At 47.3% G+C, this 18,123-nt stretch overlaps 1 protein-coding gene across 2 annotated transcripts in view; it reads right to left on the minus strand.

The window, feature by feature from the left end:
• Positions 1-610: 610 nt before the first annotated feature.
• Positions 611-18,123, minus strand: part of NLGN4X (neuroligin 4 X-linked) — a 182,776-nt gene continuing 165,263 nt past the window's right edge. For both annotated transcript variants that reach the window (XM_054581025.1, XM_054581026.1), the window contains 3 exons: positions 13,480-13,665; positions 9,533-10,322; positions 611-1,468 (listed from right to left, as the gene is read on the minus strand). In XM_054581025.1, the coding sequence (XP_054437000.1) occupies positions 619-1,468; positions 9,533-10,322; positions 13,480-13,665 (1,826 nt within the window). In that variant the 3' untranslated portion in view covers positions 611-618. The remainder of the gene's footprint in view (positions 1,469-9,532; positions 10,323-13,479; positions 13,666-18,123) is intronic.

An 18,123-nucleotide genomic window follows, 5' to 3' on the forward strand; every position in this document is an offset into this window, starting at 1 on the left:
AGTCTACGTCCGGGGCTGCATAGTCAGCGCTTGTGTTTTTAAGAATAAAATGCGAGTTCTCCTGCTTACTCGAGTCGAGTTCCGTTTGCTGGGTAAACGCCCATAGATTCTTGCTTCTCTTAACTAGAGCCACCTGTCGTATGGCACATAAAGGACTTTTATTATTATCATTATTGTTTTTTAATTGCAATTTAAGAAAAAAGAAAAGAAAAGGAAACACAACCAATGAAGTGTCCCTGGCTAAGTTCCAGAAGTGTGAGCGCATGTGGTTAGGCTGGGAATGCCCAGGTTCTGGGAAGGCGCGTGGCGTCACGGGGAACCGATCGCCGGGGCGGCGGGGATGTTTAAGCAGCGTTTTATGTTCACAATGTCTACTCTTCACATTTCATCGGGTCAGGAGGTGATCTCGTGCCAATGCCGTGTGTCCTCAGGGACCACGTTGTGGACTTGCCATTCTGCTGTCTGCTTCTGAGTTCGTGTGTGTGTTTGCTGTGTTCTAGGTTGGCGGGGTGGCGGGCATTCCTTGGGTAGAGGTGTCGCCTCTCCGTTCCTGTGCTCTCGCACGGGGCGGGCCGACGGAGGCGCAAGGGAAGGGACGGGCGGGCGGGGACGGCAGAGCTATACCCTGGTGGTGGAGTGCCCGTGGGGTAAATTGGTACTGTTCTGTCCTGCGCTGAAGGTGTTGAACGTGTGCAAGGGCTGCATGCCTGTCAATGTGTTTGGGATCATGGTGATGGTGTTAGGGGTCATGAGCGGGATGTCGTCGGGGGAGCGCCGCAGGGTGAGCGTGTAGTCGGGCGGGCAGGTAAGCCGCAGCGTGTCGTGGGCCTGCAGCGACTCGCACTCGTGGTCGTGCTCCAGCTGCTTCATCTGCAGCGACATGATCTCCTCGTTCTGGATGTGCGCGATGTCGTTGGTGGTGTTCCTCTGGGGGCTGGGGCGTCGGTGCGTCTCATGGCGCCTCTTGTCCTTCTTGTAGTACAGGGCGGCGAAAGCCAAGATGTTGAGGAACAGCAAGGAGGCCCCCACAGCAATGGTGACGCTCAGCTCGGTGGAATAGTCCCGTTTGGTTTCGATGAGGACGGTGGTGTCCTCGGGCCCTGTTTTGTGGGGGTCCTTGGAGTGCTTGGGGTGGTTGGCTGGCGTGATGGCCGGGCGCTTGGTGGTGGGCCATATCTTGGCGGGGGAGCGCCGGGTCCCGTAGGGAAAGGATGTCATGTCAGGAGGCGGGACCTTGGTGGTGGTGGAGACGTACTGGAATATCTCGTTCAGGTTGTGCAGGTGGGGCACCAGCTCCAGCCAGAAGGCGACCTTGGTGGCGCGGTAGTGGTCCCGCACCCGGGGTTTCAGGCCGATGTGCAGGTAGAGCTGGTCTTTGGGGTTGTACTTGGACCAGGCCACCTCCTCAAAGCGGTTGGGCTTGGTGTGGATGAACTTGGTATCCTGAGGCACGGGCTGATTGGGGTCACTGGGAAAAGAAGGGAGGACAAAACAGAAAGGAGGTCATATTCTTCCGCAAGGGCACCCGGGAGTCTCAGTCAAGCAACACGGGAAACTAACTACCCTCTGTTAACCGCACGCGTTTATCGATGTGCACAACCTACCGCAGTCGCCACAGACGCCCTCTGCGTTATTCTAAGGTTGGCTACCCTTTTGCCTTCACCTGAAAATTCCCTTACTTATCATTTGTTTTGTTCTGTTTATCCATTTATGGCGCTGTTTAGATTCCTCATAGCAGTGAAATCATAATGTCTCTGTCTTTCTCCACCAGGCGTATTCACTTAGCACAAGATCCTCTAGGTCCATCCTTACAGGTGAAAATGGGAAGATGTCATTTTTTTTTTATGGCTGAGTAATAGTGCATTGTGTGTGTGTGTGTGTGTGTGTGTGTGTGTGTATACCACATTCTATGCAAAAGTGAAATCCTATCGTGTCTGTCTGTGTCTGACTTAGTTTACTCAGCACAACACGCTCTATTCCCCTCCACGTTGGCGCAAAGGCTAAAGATGTCACTCTTTTCATGGCTGATCAATACCCCCTTGTATACACGCACCACATCTTCTTGATCCAACTGTATTTTTAAAAGAATTCCTGGTGGCAGCATTATGTCATTTTCATAGTACTTTCCCTACTTTTAAAACGCATCCAATTATCTTCAACGGCAGTAAAGGAAACAACGTCTTGGCAGCGTTTTTATGAAGCGGTGCATCCACTGCCAGCTTCCCGGACACACACCAAGGGACCGGGAGGTCCTCCTGGAAGATTTCTGGTCTACAGGTGTTTCTGGGCATCGGGAAAGATGCACACAGCAGACCTGGCCGGCAGGTACAGTATCTGCCGAAGGAAGGACTTTAGCCGCCCTCCCCCGTGGTGGTCAAAGCCATTTCCGAAATGCTGAGCTTTCTACACCTGAGAAATTGCGAGCAGGTTCTCCCGATTCCTCAGTTATGGGGTAGATGGGAGCACAGGGTCTGGGAGTCAGAGGTGAAGGTGGAATATGCACCGCTACAATGCTGGCATACAGTAAGAGCTCATTAAATGGTATCCCCTTTCTGCCAATACATAAATTAGAATGCCTAAAATATGTCTAGTTTATACTACTCCAAAAGACACAGTGTCTGGCACAAATAACACCCCCCCCTTTTTTTATTTACAAAAGCTTTTATGACAAAGTCGTAAGCATGTAATTCTCTAATAATATGATACTCAGGCACACCCTAGGCCATGTTAGAGGAAATGTTCAACTTAAAACTACAAATTATTATACCTATATTAGTATCCTACCAGCCACACCCAAGTAGGCCTTACGTGTGCCGGACCCTGTAGATTTTTACAATACCTAAAAATGTAATTTAGAAAACCTAAAAATTTCCTTAGAGAGAGCTGTAAAGAAGTATATGCCCACAGTATAGAAAGGATGCTATATACTTTTATAGCATATGCTATATAAAATACTGTATATACTGCACGTGGTATAGTGTATATAGTATATCTGTATAAAACTATATATCACAGTACATACAGCATGCAATATACTGTATACAGTATATGCTTATAATACTACGCATCATGGTACATACTGTATACTATATGGGGTATATATGTTTATTCACTATACACATATAGATATGATATGTATTATAGGATGATAGATGTATAAGAGAAAAAAGTTTTTACCTCATATCTGAATACACATGAAATGCAGCGCTTTTATTTTAGTAAGGGGACCAAAAATATAAAATTATAGCTCCTAATGATACACCCTTTCGTAGGTATGTGTTCATTTATAAACAATACATTTTATAATAAACTGCTTTGACTTCTTATTTTTTAAAATTTTTTATTTTGGAATAAGTGTTGGAGCCCCGTATGTTTCTTTTAGTTGAGTTTTCCTAAAATAAATATTTGGAACCTTTCTTTTCAATGGGAACTTGCCATGGAAACATTTATCATCGATTTTTACTGACCGAAAGCCGTGGGAGGTTGTGGGGGTTCCTACTAATTCTCTGCTCATCTGACCTCAGTGCATTTTGTTTCTTAGCTGTGTAGCCCGTTATTAAGGACACATCATCTGGGAGAAAGACTGTTTTGTTCGAGCTGGATATTAGGCCATTTTGCTGGAATTTGGGGTACATTTGAAAAGCAAAGAAACACATTTATTGTGCTCTCAAGAACAGGGCACCGTGCTTGGGGAAACGAGAAAGGTATACTTGACCCGGGTCAAATCTATCAAACTTCTCAGACACACAGTTAGAAGCCTTAAACTGAAATAAACCCACGGAGCTTACGGAAGCCCACGCCACCTCGTCAACACGCTACTGACGGGGGATGTCTACGGTAAAATTAAAGAGTATGACGATTCACGATAGAAACAGACACGCCTTCTCCTACAGCCTCCCCCCACCCCCGTATTCCCCAGCCCCTCACCCGGACGTTTCCAAGGGGCGTATTTTATTGGCGATATGATCTTGGCACTGGGTACAGAGTTAAATGTGTTCCTAAGGTTTTGTGGGTCCTTTTCTGGACCAGAGAGAGGTAACAGGACTTCTTTAAAGATGGCAGTGCATTTTGATAGGGTGGCATTGTGGGCACGGGGCTCTCCTTTGACCTGAAACGAAGCGGTCGCGGACGGCGTGTTATGGGATCTCGGGGGCAAACGCCAGCGACACACCAAGACTTGTGTGTTCAGTGACTCCTATGGAATGGATCAAGATGGTTACTTCTTTAGTGTGAAATATGTTGTTGGCAGTAAAGGTCACTTGTAAAACCAGGCTGGTACGGCTGGGCCATTCTTGCTCTATTCTCCTTAATTGTCTCTTTCCCACTCTCTGCAAAGATTCGGTGAACGTGGAAAATAAATTAATCATAGGCTTCCGGCAAATTCCTAAGTAGAGATGCTCCTGAAAGCAAACTAAAGCTCTAAAGCGTTCCACCATACCCACCCCACACTCTGGAGGACAAAGTAAAAAAAGTGAAATACACATTGCTTTTATTATATATTTAATATATTTGGTGTCTTAGTCATGATGAAGCAATGTCGCTATCTCCGAATGCCGATACCTTCTAAAGTCTTCAAGATCCAAGGCAAAACTGGGTTGCTTAAATTCCTTTCACGGTCGTGTTTGCGATGGAGATCGTCATATGTGCTTTCTATCCACCTCTTTCTACACAGGAACCGAACTGAACTGGCCCTTGATCAATGAGCAGCTGAGTTGTATTGATTGGCCATGACCAACAAGCCTTCCCTTCTGTTGCCAGATATTTGATAGGACAGAGATGCATATTCTTTATCAGCGTTGGCCAGCTTTGGAATCAGCTCTCATTTTCCCTTGACGTTACGCCTCATTGACCAAAACTCTCCACGTCAGCCCTGTTCCTATGCGGCCACCGAATATTCTGGCCTGAAGTGTCCATTTTCATCTCTGTTTTGCTTCAGTTCTCACGTGGGTCATGGAAACAGTGTCTTGGGTAGAAATAATTCCTCCTCTGTCTTCTTCCCTCCCTTCTTCACCTCTCTGCACCGCCCCAAAGGGAAGGCCTAACATCATTGTTTGTGTGCACACAACCGGGAAAGTTGATATGCCTAATATATGAACATTTAAACCTAGACGCCAGGTTGTAACTGTTAGCGCTTCGGGGCGTGCAAATAGCAGCCGCAGGTGCCCCTCCACCTTGAACAATTGGGAACTCAGGATGCTGTGTGTCACGCATGAAAGGCGTGAAGTTCCACCAGAGGATAACGTTTACATGTGTTGTGGAGCCGTGGGCGCCTTTCTTCACAATGTGTTGTCCTGGGTGCAGGATGAGCTTTCTTTTTATCAAACTCCTGAATCCCTTGTGCTTAGAAGGAGCAGTGGCTGGTGCTCACCCGCCTTCTAGGCTACTCCCTGCATCCTTGCTTGTGTCCGTGTGCTGGAGGTCAGAGCTAAGCCTCACCCCTCGGACCGTGAGCTCAGATACGGTTTAACCTGTGCAGCTGCCTATCCGATATCATTTGGGCTTGTTCTCCTCACCTGGACTGTTGAAGCAGCTCCCCACCCCACTCCCCCGGGCACGAGGACGTTCTCTGCACCAGGCTGCCGATGCCACAACTTATTTAAAATAAGTAACTAACTCGCAACGACCTCTGAAGCCATTGTCATCCGCGGGCAAATACCTCAATCACTAGGCTATGCCCATCAGCTGCATCGTGTTTCCTTGCCCAGCCAGCAGCCCGCGAAATATGACTCCCTACTCACATCCGAAGCGGCGTTTTGCTGTGCACATTAAATGGAGTTCTGAGTGCCTCCCTTGAAGGACACGCTCAGTCCCACCAACCGCCCTTACAAATGAATTAAGAAAAAAACTCAGTGCATGCATATGTGTTCAGTATCGTTTTAGCTCCGCTCCTCCTGGACCGCAGGAACGAAAGCGTGCATCCTGCCGGGATGGCCTCCCGATTCTTCCGACGGACTTCCGAGGCCCCGTGTCATCTCTCTCTCATGCCCTCGGGGAGACCCCTACCTGAAGCTTTGGGCTCCGGTCAGGTGGCCGCTATTCTGCAAGATGCAGGCTGTGTCCTTTCCCGCCTGCTCCTGCTACCTCGCCACCGTTAAGAAAGCCCGCAACGTCGTCAGCACGTTAACGTTCCTCGTCCCCTAAATCGGCCTGGGCCGTGATTCCTGAATCCTGGGTGGTGTTTTAGCTCCACGCCCTGCCTATTTCCCCCAGGGAAGGGCGCAGACCTGCACTGCCAAGCCAGGGAGCTGTAGGAACTTGGGCTACAGCATTACAAAGCGTTCGATGGCAGAACAGCGTGGCATTTTCCATCCTGGCCCAGTGCTGCTTAGATGCTGCTGGAGGCATCTGCTTGGTGTGAGCCTGCGGTATTCATCCCCTTCCTCTCTTTCCTTCATTTTTGAACAAAGAAAAAGCCCTCAACCCAGGGCCTCTGGCCAGAAGGAGCGCTAACGAGAATTTAATGACTTTGTTTGGCTTCTATTTTTTTTTCTTTTTAACGGTTCATTTAAACGCATGATGGATAACACTGGCTTTGCAATTAAAATGATCAAATACTCATGTTCAAAACATGGAAAGGGGAAAAGAAAGACTTGGTTCTCAGAAAGGTGAGTGATGCTGGGGCGTTTAGATCGCACGGCAAGAAGGGCATGCTTGGAGGACAGAGCCAAAAACGGGCGCAGAAGGCCATGGTTTGGGAAACGGCCCTGTGAATTTTCCGTTCCCGAGGATGTAAATCGCTGCAAGGGGAGATGGAGGGCCTGGGTCCCGTGGACAGGAAGCTGCCTTTAGAAGGAGCTGTGAGTTCCGCTGTTCCCTCTCACGCTGAGATGTGCTCAAGTCCTAACCCTGGCACCTGAGATCGTGGCCTTCTGCGGAAGTCATCCGTGAAGACACGGTCAGGTCTCAGTGCAGCAGAGCGACGTTCTAAAGCAATGTTCCCGCACCTTCCCAAGAACGTGCCATCTAAACAGACACACGCGTGTGCGGGCTAACCGCCCGTGACACAGGCGGGAACCGGAGGGACGCAGCTCCAAGCCAGGAACGCCACAGGCTGCCGGCAAACTGCCCAAGGCTAACGAGAAGCGTGGAGACACAGGCTCCGGCGGGTTTGCGGGGGACATCGCCCCAGAGACAAGTCATTTTGGGTATCAAACCACATCCCTTTGGGTTTCAACTGCCCTAGGAAGCGAATGCACCACTGTGGTGTGAACATCCGTATGGACTGGATTTCAACCCTCTCCTGGAGGGAGACAAAACGGTTTCCTGAGAGTCAACCGCCGTTCCCAAATCTTTGTGCCTTGTCCCTTCCCTGCGGCGCTCGGGGCACCTGTTCTGACTGCAAATATATAAAATCGGACCGTTCTCCGTGGGCGCTCACACAACACACTTTCCACTCAGCAGACATGCTGTACTTGAGCTACGACTGTGAAGCCCTCGGAAGCTCCGCCCGCCCCGCCCGCCACCAGGAGTGTTTGCAGGGACTGTGAAGAATGACAGGCTTGTAGAGCCCCAGGCACGGTCACCCTCAAAAGCCCCGCCCTTCCCCCCTCCCGGGAGCTGCGTGGGGCGTGGGCCGGCAGGGCAGCACTGCGGGAAGCTAATGCAGCGCCCGCCCAGCTCGCCCTGGGAAGCTGCTCCAGCCGCGCCACCGCCAGCCGCTTCATTTTCAACTCAGCACAAGAGGCTCAAGGTTAATGAAAGGAGTACATTAACCACGTGGGACCGAGGGACGCCTCACTCATTCCCCCAATTAGGTTAGGGGACAGGAGAGAATGCAGAGGTCTCGATAGGTGTGTAGCTACGTGAGGTACTGGGCAGTCTTTTCTCTCCTTGTTTGCTGAGCCTCTGCTCAGCAGCCTATGGGGGGCGCTGTTGTATATTTTCTATGCGTTTAGCCAACGAGGTTTTAAGAAAAGATATATTTAGAGATACACAGAGATACCTGCACCCCTCTCCAGGGTCCAGCACAAACGACACTCCTTTTTATTACATAAACATCTTTTAGGACAAAATCATCAGCATGTAATTCTGGAATGTAACACTATGACACCCTCCAGCCCACCCTACGACATTCTGGATGAAATGTTCAAATTAAAACTATAAATTGTGACACCTATATTATTACCCTACCAACCACACTGAAGGTGGCCTTCCTTCTGCCAGATCCTGTATATATGCACATATTGATGAAATGTATATTTATGTATGAAATCAATATGTATAAACATTTGTATAGACGTACATATGTAACTATACAGATATTAGAAATACAGTCCTTTATACATCACTGCCATGAGGCAAAATGTCACAATAAAGCAACTGACTCAAAGAATTTGGTTTCCCGGTGCGTACAAAAGTCATGTTTACACTATACTGTAGTCCAGCAATTGTCAACCTTTTTCATGTCGCACAAACGCTAATTACTAGAATTCGGCAGCACGCCCCCAAAATATATCTTTTGCTGATCTGACCATAAAATAGATATCATTCTGATTCCTTCACACCGGACGGCGATTGTCGTGTTGGCTGTTGTCATTTTCTTTGTTTGACAATCTGAGGGAAAAGAAGTCAGAGCCCCTGACTAAATAGCCAGGTATTGCCTGTGTTAAAAATTCTTGTGGTGCCCTAGTTGGAAAAATCACTGCTATCGTCTATGGAGTGTGCGATAGCATTATGCCTAAAAAACAATGCGCATCCTTTAACGAAAAATATGTTATTGCTTTAAAAATGCTGACCACCATGTAATACTTCAGTAAGTATCTTAGTCTTAATCTTCAGTAAATAAATGAATAAATAAAGCAATGTCTAACAATACAGCCAAGGGTCATAAAATGAAGTATGCCTATATGTGTATATATATTACACACACACACACACACAGTATCTCTTTACAGTTATTATGAGATCTATTTCATTTCCAGGGCTGCAGAATTAGAATATGTATCATGGGGCTCGTGTGTTTTGATAACTCTGTTATTTACCAAATGAGATGAGGTCTCATTTATACCCTGGAAACTCGACAATCAGCTTTCAATAAAATTGCCAAGCATGTCTATAGCCTGCATTAGCAGGTAAGAAACAGAATTTTCAATATACAATTAGCACCATCATAGAAATCTGGCTTACTCTGGTTGGGTGGCTCCGTTGGTTGGACCATCGTCCTATGCACCAAAAGGCTGCAGGTTCAAACCCCCATCAGGGCACATACCCAGGTTGCAGGTTCAATCCCCAGTCGGGGTGCATACGGGAGGCAACCAATCTGTGTTTCTGTCTCACATCAATCTTTCTCTGTCTATCTGTCTCTCTCTCCCCCTTGCCCTCTCTCTAAAATCAATAAACATACTCTCAGGCAAGTATTAAAAAAAAATGTGTCTCGACAGCAATGATGGAGGGGTAAAGAACAAACGTGGTGCCCGCAAAAGCTGGGGAAAAGTGACGATAGTGTGTACGTCTGCAAGCTGTGGCGTATATACGCCTGCCAACACTTATACGGAGGAACCACACATGTAACAACACGATGGGGAAAACTTACCCGGTTTTGGCGAAATTTGTCCAATAGGTCATGACCACCGCGCTGAGCATCACGTCGTTCTTGGAGAAGTTGCAGCTGAACAGCTCCGTGGGGCCAATCATGGGAATGCCGAAGACGTAGGGGACCTCGTCGCCGTGGGCTGAGTCCGCCCAGCTGGGCTTCATCTCGCTCTGGCAGTGGTGGTAGAAGGCGTAGAAGTAGGTCGGAGACCCGTACTGGGCATGAAGATCGGCGGTGGCCACCGCGGGGGCCACCCACTGGTGGTCGGTGAACAGGGCCACCAGGGTTTTCCGGCGCGTCTCCGGGTTTTCCTTGTCCGCCCAGTCCGTGTACATGAACTTGATGGTCTCCCTCAAGGTGTCTTTGCCCTCCGGGTAGCCGTACAGGTTGTCCACGAAGTTGGACACGGAGAAGTCGAAGTCGTTGGGCGTCACGCCGTCTTCGTTGTCCACGATGCCGTCCACGAACTTCAGGCCCTCGCCCTGGTTGACGCCCAGCATGATGTCGTAGTTGAGGAACTCGCCCTGCTCCATCAGGATCTGGGGGTCGTCGGGGATGACGTCGCCGTCGATGACAGGGCCGAAGGAGATGTGGTAGGTGGCGGGGGTGATGGTCTGCTGGATGAGCTCCTTGTAGTTCTTGTTCCGAAGGCACTCCACCATGTCCGTGGTGTCCAGCATGTTACAGCCGACCTTGTCTGCCAATATCCGGGTGTACTTGGCCGGTTGGTAGTTCACGGCCCAGCTGGACAGGGCGGTCCCGCTCTGGATGATGGCTTTCTGGAACAGGCCTGCAGGTGCAAAATTGGGGGCATGCAAATGAGAAACTCCGAGAGACAGAAGGGCCGCTTTCACGGAGCAAAGAAGGCTCTGATTGAGCCCCGGGCCTGGGAATGTCTGGGCACAGGGGCATTCAGCTCATGCACGAGCTCTTTCATGCACTTCCATCTCGGCCTGCCCCCGCCCCCCGGACGTTGCTGGGATGCGATGTTCTTACGGCACACACACCACAAATGTTGTTTAAGAAAATAAAACTACGTTTACCCTTGACCTGGAGGGGCAAAGCTACATCTTCTCTTTCTCCTCGCACAACCTGCTGTTGTATTTGCTTGTCCATCCCTGACGTTACGGACAAAGCCTGTTGGAGCAGACCTCCCCCGGTCCCTAAAAATACGCTTTGGGCCACGAAGGAGGTCAAAGGCTGCTCTGTCTCCCAGGAAAACCAGGTATGGCTTCCTCCCAGGAAAAACAAATCTACGGAAATCAGCCTCAGAGTACACATTCAGAGATGTAGTCCTAGCCCCCTCCTCAGCCTGTTAGGGGTCTTAAAATTCTGCAGTGAAATGAATTGAACGAACTCTTCCTAAAGAAAGCCTCGCTTGAACACCCAACTACAATGTATATTTTTTTTTAAAAATTAAGTCATTTCAAAATTGCATCCATTTTAAGCCCAGTCCTTTGTATAACTTATTCTACTCCATTTTAAGAATGTCTGTTTGGTGAGACATTTGAAGAATCTTGGGCAGTTTGAGGAGTAAAATTTGCACTGCCCAACGATGAGGCACAACCTTGGACATGGCTTTAATGTGGCTTTGCCCAATACATCGTGGAAGTGATTGGAGGCCACTGTCCCCGTGTTTATAATTGCCAGAAATAGGCAAGTTTAGAACTTGGGAGTTTGATGAAAAAGACTGATGCTTTAAAATGCCTTAAAGCAATGACGTCGATATTTGATCTATGGAGACATTTATGAGTTAAAACAATCAGAATTAGAGAAACAGTGCTAGAAGTCACTTCTTTCTCTCTCTCTCACCACTATTGGCTGGCCACGAGTGAGGAAGAAGTATGGATATATCTGTCTGCCAGGGAAGTAATATAACCCCTGAAAAATGAGAAACATTGAGTAAAGAAAAAAATATCCCCTATAATTCATACTGTAACATGCAAGTAACCTTAACATTTTAGTATCATTCTTTTTGGCTATTTTTCCTCCTTAGTCTGCTTTGCTGAACTGTGTCTATTATAGGTATATTTTTTACATTGTGTTTCTCAGGCTATTGTCTATCTTAAGCTCAAATATTACAACTAATTATTGTTCCTTTGAGTAAATACTTTTGTTCCTTATTAACTTCCTTGTCTTTTTAATCTTTTACCATTTTTTTTCATCATTCTTTGCTGTGATAACATTAGGAGAAATAGGTTTGTGAATGTATCTTGCCACATGTACGTTGATTTTGTTAGAATATAGCGCTAGAAGTGGAATTCCTATGGCCAACCCTTTGGGGATTTTTTAAATTTTTGATTCTATCTCTGGGTTGCTTTTGAAAAGGCACTTTGTACAAAGGAGCCACACAAGACATTATCCCGTAGCACAATCATTTCTATCGGTCAATTTAAGTAATTAACGCTCTTCCCCCATTAGTTTTGGCTGAGATGGGGTTGATTCCCACGAAAGTCGGTTCCGACAAGTTTCTCGGTCGCAAAGTGAGAAACGTGAAAGTCTAGGCATTTACCTGACGATGCACTTTTTCCTTTTTGTCAAGGGTTAATACAAGTCTAAGCCTTTAACTCCACTCTCCTTACGCACGAGGAAACAAAGAACCAAGGCATTCAAAGCTGAGGACTAAAAACTCATCGTCAATTTTATCTTGCCAATGAGGACATCAAGGCACAGAAAGTTTCAGCGATGTGTCCGTGATGGTCCAGGAAGCGAGGACAGAATGGGACGCGGGGATCCGGCCCAATGGTGCCGTCCTTTGTTAGCATGTTTGTGCATCTTGGAGGGGTTTGAAAGGAAGACACTGTAGAACTATTTAAAGAAAAATAATTCCTTTCAAGTTGTACGTGCTTTGATGTAAATGGTTCAAAGAGGTATGGTGCACACGGTAGCCAATCCCCGCTGATCTCTCTCTTTGATTTAAATGTTTATTTCTTTTGAAAGACAGTTGACGTTGACTCTTGTGCTAGCTTCAAGTGTACAACATAGCAGTCATGCATTTATATAACTTCTGAAGTGATCCTCTCACTACGTCCAGCGCCTACCTGGCTCCATACACAGTTATTACAGTATTGTTTACTCTATTCCCTATGCGGTTGATGTCTCTTTTAAATTGCAAAATGGCTTAAGTCCTCTGTCACCCATGGACAGGAGAGAATGACCCTCGGTTAGCTTGGATCAGAAAAGTGACTTTTCAATTACAGAGTCCTTTCCACATTATTTTGTGCAGCACCGCATGGGGAAGAGAGTCAGTAACAGAGAAGAGGCCGCCAGCCTCATGATGTCACGAGATTTTACGGCGAAGTCTACAAATCCACATCTATTATCTATGTCCTCTTAACGCTGACCGAGTAAGGACAGAAAGGCCAAAGGACAGCGTTGGCCTTTTGAAAGAGGTCATCGTTGTAAGCGACATCTAATGGCAGTCAATTTAAGGAAAAAAAGGTATATTATGAAAATATCATATTTTGTCGTGTATGATGCACACTTTTGCCCATATTTTTGAGGGAAAACAAGGATGCACATCATACAAGGGTGTAATGATCCTATACCACAGGCATAACAGTCCCGTGTATAATGCGCACAAAAATGAGAGTGTACATGATACATGGAGAAATGTAGTAGTTAACGTCACTGTATTGCCTATAGGAAAACTGCTAATACCGGGAAGTTCTCATCAGACGACTAAGATATTTTATAACAACGTGAGGCAATGGGTGTGAATTCGACTTACCAATGTATAGACTTCACAATGCATACAAATACGATATCGTTATGTTGTATACCTGAAAGCAACGTAATGTTTCATGTCGATGATAGCTCCATTTTGAAAACGGGAGGGAAAGCTGAGTGACAGAAGACAATGTAGACAGACGCGTGTCGTTTTGGGGACATGGGTTCATTTGGTCCTGGGGCCCAGCAGTTCCCATGGGGACACCTTCACCAGTTACCTTCTGAATAGTGGGACAAGGTCAAGAGGCTGACGCAGGAGGCTCCTGCGCCGGAGCCGAAGATCGTCACGCGCTTGGGATCGCCGCCAAAGGCCCCGACGTTCTCCTCGATCCACCGCAGCGCCTGGATCTGGTCCAGGAGCCCGTAGTTGCCTTTGGCCGCCTGGTCTCCGGTACTTAAAAACCCTGCAAGGGGAGACAGAGCGGTTGGATTCGTCAGCTCCAAAAGGCACATCCACATCATTCTTGTTTGCAAAGTTTGTGGGTCACCTGGCCCATGCGTTCCTCCCTGTGAGAAGCAACAGCGCAGAACACTTTTCATGGCAGAGAGGGTGGGAGCCTATAAATAACAGAACGATTCTGTAAAAATGCTTCCTCGGTGGCCTGGGGTGGAGCCCATCCGTAAGGCAAACTGAGCCTAAAATATTTATATAACAAGTGACAACACCAGCGACTATAAATTTGACAGGATTCCAGTTATCATTCCGGTGCACATGTCCGTTTCCTGGACAAAACGAAAAAGACTCCTGAAAGAAATTTTGTTCCAGGGGAAGAGACCTCTGCGTGTATGTGTACAAAAGCAGTAAGCATCAGCTTTTTCTCATTACGTTTTTGTTACTTTGAATTGAACACTGTTTTCATGTTTCACTGTCAAAGGAAATGACAGACACAAGGAGATCCCACCCTTCAGGAGCTTGTGGGCACCTCTGTTTGCCTATGTAGAAAAAACTCCCAGAGTTACACACACCAAAAATAATTCCTTAATAAAATGTAACATTGACTGAATAAGGGCCAGGAAGGCAATAGTGTTCGCTTGCCTCAATAAGTCATTTTTGCTTCAATTACTGTAAACAAGAATTGTTATAAATGTAAGCCAGGAAAAAAAATATTCTTAAGTAGTTAATAATGCTGTATTGCACATACGAACGCTGCTCAGAGAGTCGATGTTAAACAGTCTCACTAAGAGAGTTGATCTTAAAACTTCTCATCAGGAGAGAAGGGAACTTTGGCTGAACGCCAAGGCATATTCCAATCTCCCCGGCCACCCGCAAAATACCGTGAGCTGGGGGCGCACACGCTATTTTAAAAACCAGGAGAACTCTGTAAACGGAGAAACTAGGTTCCAAGCAAGGCCTGGAATTCTTAGTTTCTTCTCATCAGCTGCTGAGAAGGCAACTTGGGCAAACTGACCCATCTCAAGCACGCTCCTCGCTCCCTGCTCCTTTCTACACACACAAATCTCTTGACCTGGAAGCACTGTGTTCCTCTGGTGGTCGAGGTCATTTATTACACACACATATACACTCCCTCCTCCTCCACCACCCTGCCCCACACTCAGATCGACACTATGTTTCTTCTTTAAAAAAGAAAAAAGAAAAAAAAGGCAGTCATGGCTTGTGTGGCTCCGTGGATTGAGCATCGGCCTGCAAACCAAAGGGTCGCCGGTTCGATTCCCAGTCAGGGCACCTGCCTGGGTTGCAGGCCAGGCCCCCCGTAGGGGGCACGCAGGAGGCAACCACACAGGGATGTTTCTCTACCTCTTTCTCCCTCCCTTCCCCTCTCTCTAAAAATAAATAAAAGTTTTTTTTTAAAAAGCATTAAAAAGTTGACACCATTTCCCATTCTTATTTGTCCCTACCCGAATTCCCAATTATGGTATTTTTTCCCTTTCTGTATCATTCTTGAGTCCAAGGGCCGTGCCATTTACCCATTTCAATTAATGAGAAGGAAGTCCTGGTAGCCTGCTGTCGTGTTTCTACGACGACAGACTGACTCACGCCCTAAAACCACACCCCTCAGACCCGGTTCCTTCAAAGGCACCTCTCGCCCAAGTGGCCATCCGTGCAAGACGTTCTCCAGTTCCAGCTTCTCAAACCGACAACGAAATCCTAAAGGCTGAGGCCTTCTGCCAGCAGAGGACCAAAAACAAATGGGCGGACTTAACGCAGCAGGAAGCGGGTTTTCCTGTTCAAATGACACCACTCGGGACTCTTGGACCTACAAGTACACGCAGGGCGACCCGTGCCAGGTCGTGCATGCATGGCACATCTTCCAACTCCGGTCCTCTGTGACGTTAGGGACCGACCTGAGGGGAGAACACGCGGATGCACCGACCCTCCACTATTTAATTAGCGACTCCTAATTACTTTTTCTTGCCAGCGAATATTGGGCAGCTTCAGCATTCGCCCCTAGGCCTTTTTCTCCCCACCCCCTCCCTTTTTTTTACAGTTTCTCACGAAATGACCCCTGCTCTGCTTGAGAGGAAGGCCTCTTTCACGCCACCTGATGTCCCCAACGGCCGATGATGGCAGTTTCGGTGCCACACCATGACTAAGACAGGCCCCTCTTTCCCCACGGAGGAGAGAGGTGATTAATTCTGAAAGGTTGCAGTAATTATCTGGCAGAACTATTCGGTCTCCAACATACCCCTCCCTCCACCCGCCTCGCTCACAGCCTCTCCTAAGCCTTTGCAGAAATGGCCTATTTGCTGATTTTTGTGCCTGCGAAGCAAAATGAGAATTTGCAACAGGCAGTAAATTGCTGCTCTTTATGAGACCACGGCCCCTCCCTTCCCAGCAAAACGTGAGTGGAGCCGCCTCTCAGACGGCCGGTTAATTAATGTCCCGCGCGCCAGCAAGCCTTGGTTCTTCCCAGAGCATCCTATTGAAAGGTCTGAGCTTTTACGATTCTGAATTCTTTCCAAAAGCCCTGAGGGAAACAGCCCTGTAAGCTTGTGTGAAGTTCAGCAAACGATGAGGTTGGAACAAAAAAGAAAAAAAAAAAGAAAAAAAAAAAAGGCAGTGTTTCCATAGTTTCTGCCTCGGAATTTCCATTTACTTCAGTATCCAAGGATTTCCCCCCCCCCCTTCTCTTTTAGTTTAAACAATCCTCCAGGCAGAGTTCCAATTTCGGGTTCTCTACGACGCCGCATTCCAGTGTTTATCCTGCACGTCCAAACAGGGTGTTTGATATAATCCGGAACGATGATGCATGTAGGTTTACCAGTGTGAAAGGCTATGAACAACCGCGCGAGAACAGCCGATGCACGTGGGAACAGCGCCACACGCTAGCAACGATGATGAGCGTTGGCAGAAGCGTGCTTGGAGCCAGGTCCCCGCCGAGCACAGGAGTCCCCTTCTACGCTTGGGTGAATTAATAAACAAACGGCCCCTCTCTCCCGCATGGGCAGTCTCAGCCGTTCAGCCAACAAAACATTGATGTTTTTGAGATTTTTTGGTCTCTGAAACGGAGCTTGTCAGTCAGTCCCCCTTCTGCCCCAACCACTGAACAGGGGTAGAGAGAGACAAGCGGGACTGTGTGAATTCAGACGCGTTAGGGAGCCGGGGAAGGCCGAGTGTCATTCCAAGAAGGACCCGTGTCCACACCAGAGAAATGCTCCGGGTCTGTGTGGTTATTCTAAAGGACGATCCACGAACAAGATGCCTGAAAAACAGCAATCGTATCTCCTCCTACGGGAAAGCAGTTAGTGTCGTACAGAAATGAGCACGACGTTGAATCTCAATATTGCTGTTCGAATAGCAAGTTTCAGGGCGTTGTGACAGGTAATCGTCATCTAAAGGTTCTTGGCTTGTCTCGTCTTTTTCTGTTCTTTTCTTTCTTTTCTTTTTTTTTTCTTTTTTTGGCTTGCACCGTAGGGTTCAGGTCAGATGGCTTTCCATGTGCTGTACGTCTGCGGAGGAGACCCCAGGAGGTCACTGGGTAGCCCCTTGTCATGTCTAATACAGCATTAAACCCACGATCCACATTCTTGTGTGAGATGATTCATCACGTCCGCACAGCGGGCATTTATTTTGGGGTGACCATGCACTGGAATATTCTTTTTAAGTGACATGCCAGTGCGGCAACTTTCGCATTTTTCCTGGGTATGCACCTGTAGTGGAGAGAATTAATCTGCGGTCCCCAATCTGCATTGCGTGTACCCGGTGACAGAAAGAATCTTGGCTGACTGTGTCTGGGGAGTGAGCTCCTGCCACATACGGAAAATCACGAGGTTTGCTTATGCAGGCGCCTCTGTGTGGACGGACACTTAATTTAACTGCATACAAAGCACAAAGAAAAATGGTTCAATAAAACTCTTCAACAACAATGGACAGCATTAACTTTGGGTCACGGAAAGGAACCCCCCCAAAAAAATCTACGTGATGAGAGCAGGGCCCAGGTATGACAGTGAACATCAGTCCGATACTTGCAGATTCGGATTCGTTGGTGTTTATAAAACTCACTCACTGGGCTCATTTATTACAAAGGGAATCTTCAGTTTTTATTGGAATCATTTATCATTTAACTTACAGAGAGGATGGGAAGGAAAAGAGGTAAAGGTGCATACTGAAATTCTGTACAACTGATAGGTCAAGCTGACTGAAGTGTCCCGTCTCTATCTTTTTTTTTTTTTTAATTTTACTTAAAAATGACCTGAGTAATAATGGGCCATCCTTCTGTTAGGTTGAATTATGCCCTCAATAGTGTGCAGCCTCAGATGCTATGACTAATGTCAGTAAAATGAAGCTAAGGCAGCTGCAAAGAGTCCTTCAGCACACGGTTCCAAACTTAGGATCCATTAAGTGATTCATGAGAATCGTAAATTGGATTATATCCCCCCACACTTGTTTAGAATGAGGCTGC

The sequence above is a fragment of the Pteronotus mesoamericanus genome, unplaced genomic scaffold, assembly GCF_021234165.1.
Source record: "Pteronotus mesoamericanus isolate MK-2021 breed Mesoamerican mustached bat unplaced genomic scaffold, CSHL_Meso_final contig_65, whole genome shotgun sequence".
Lineage (NCBI taxonomy): Eukaryota > Metazoa > Chordata > Mammalia > Chiroptera > Mormoopidae > Pteronotus > Pteronotus mesoamericanus.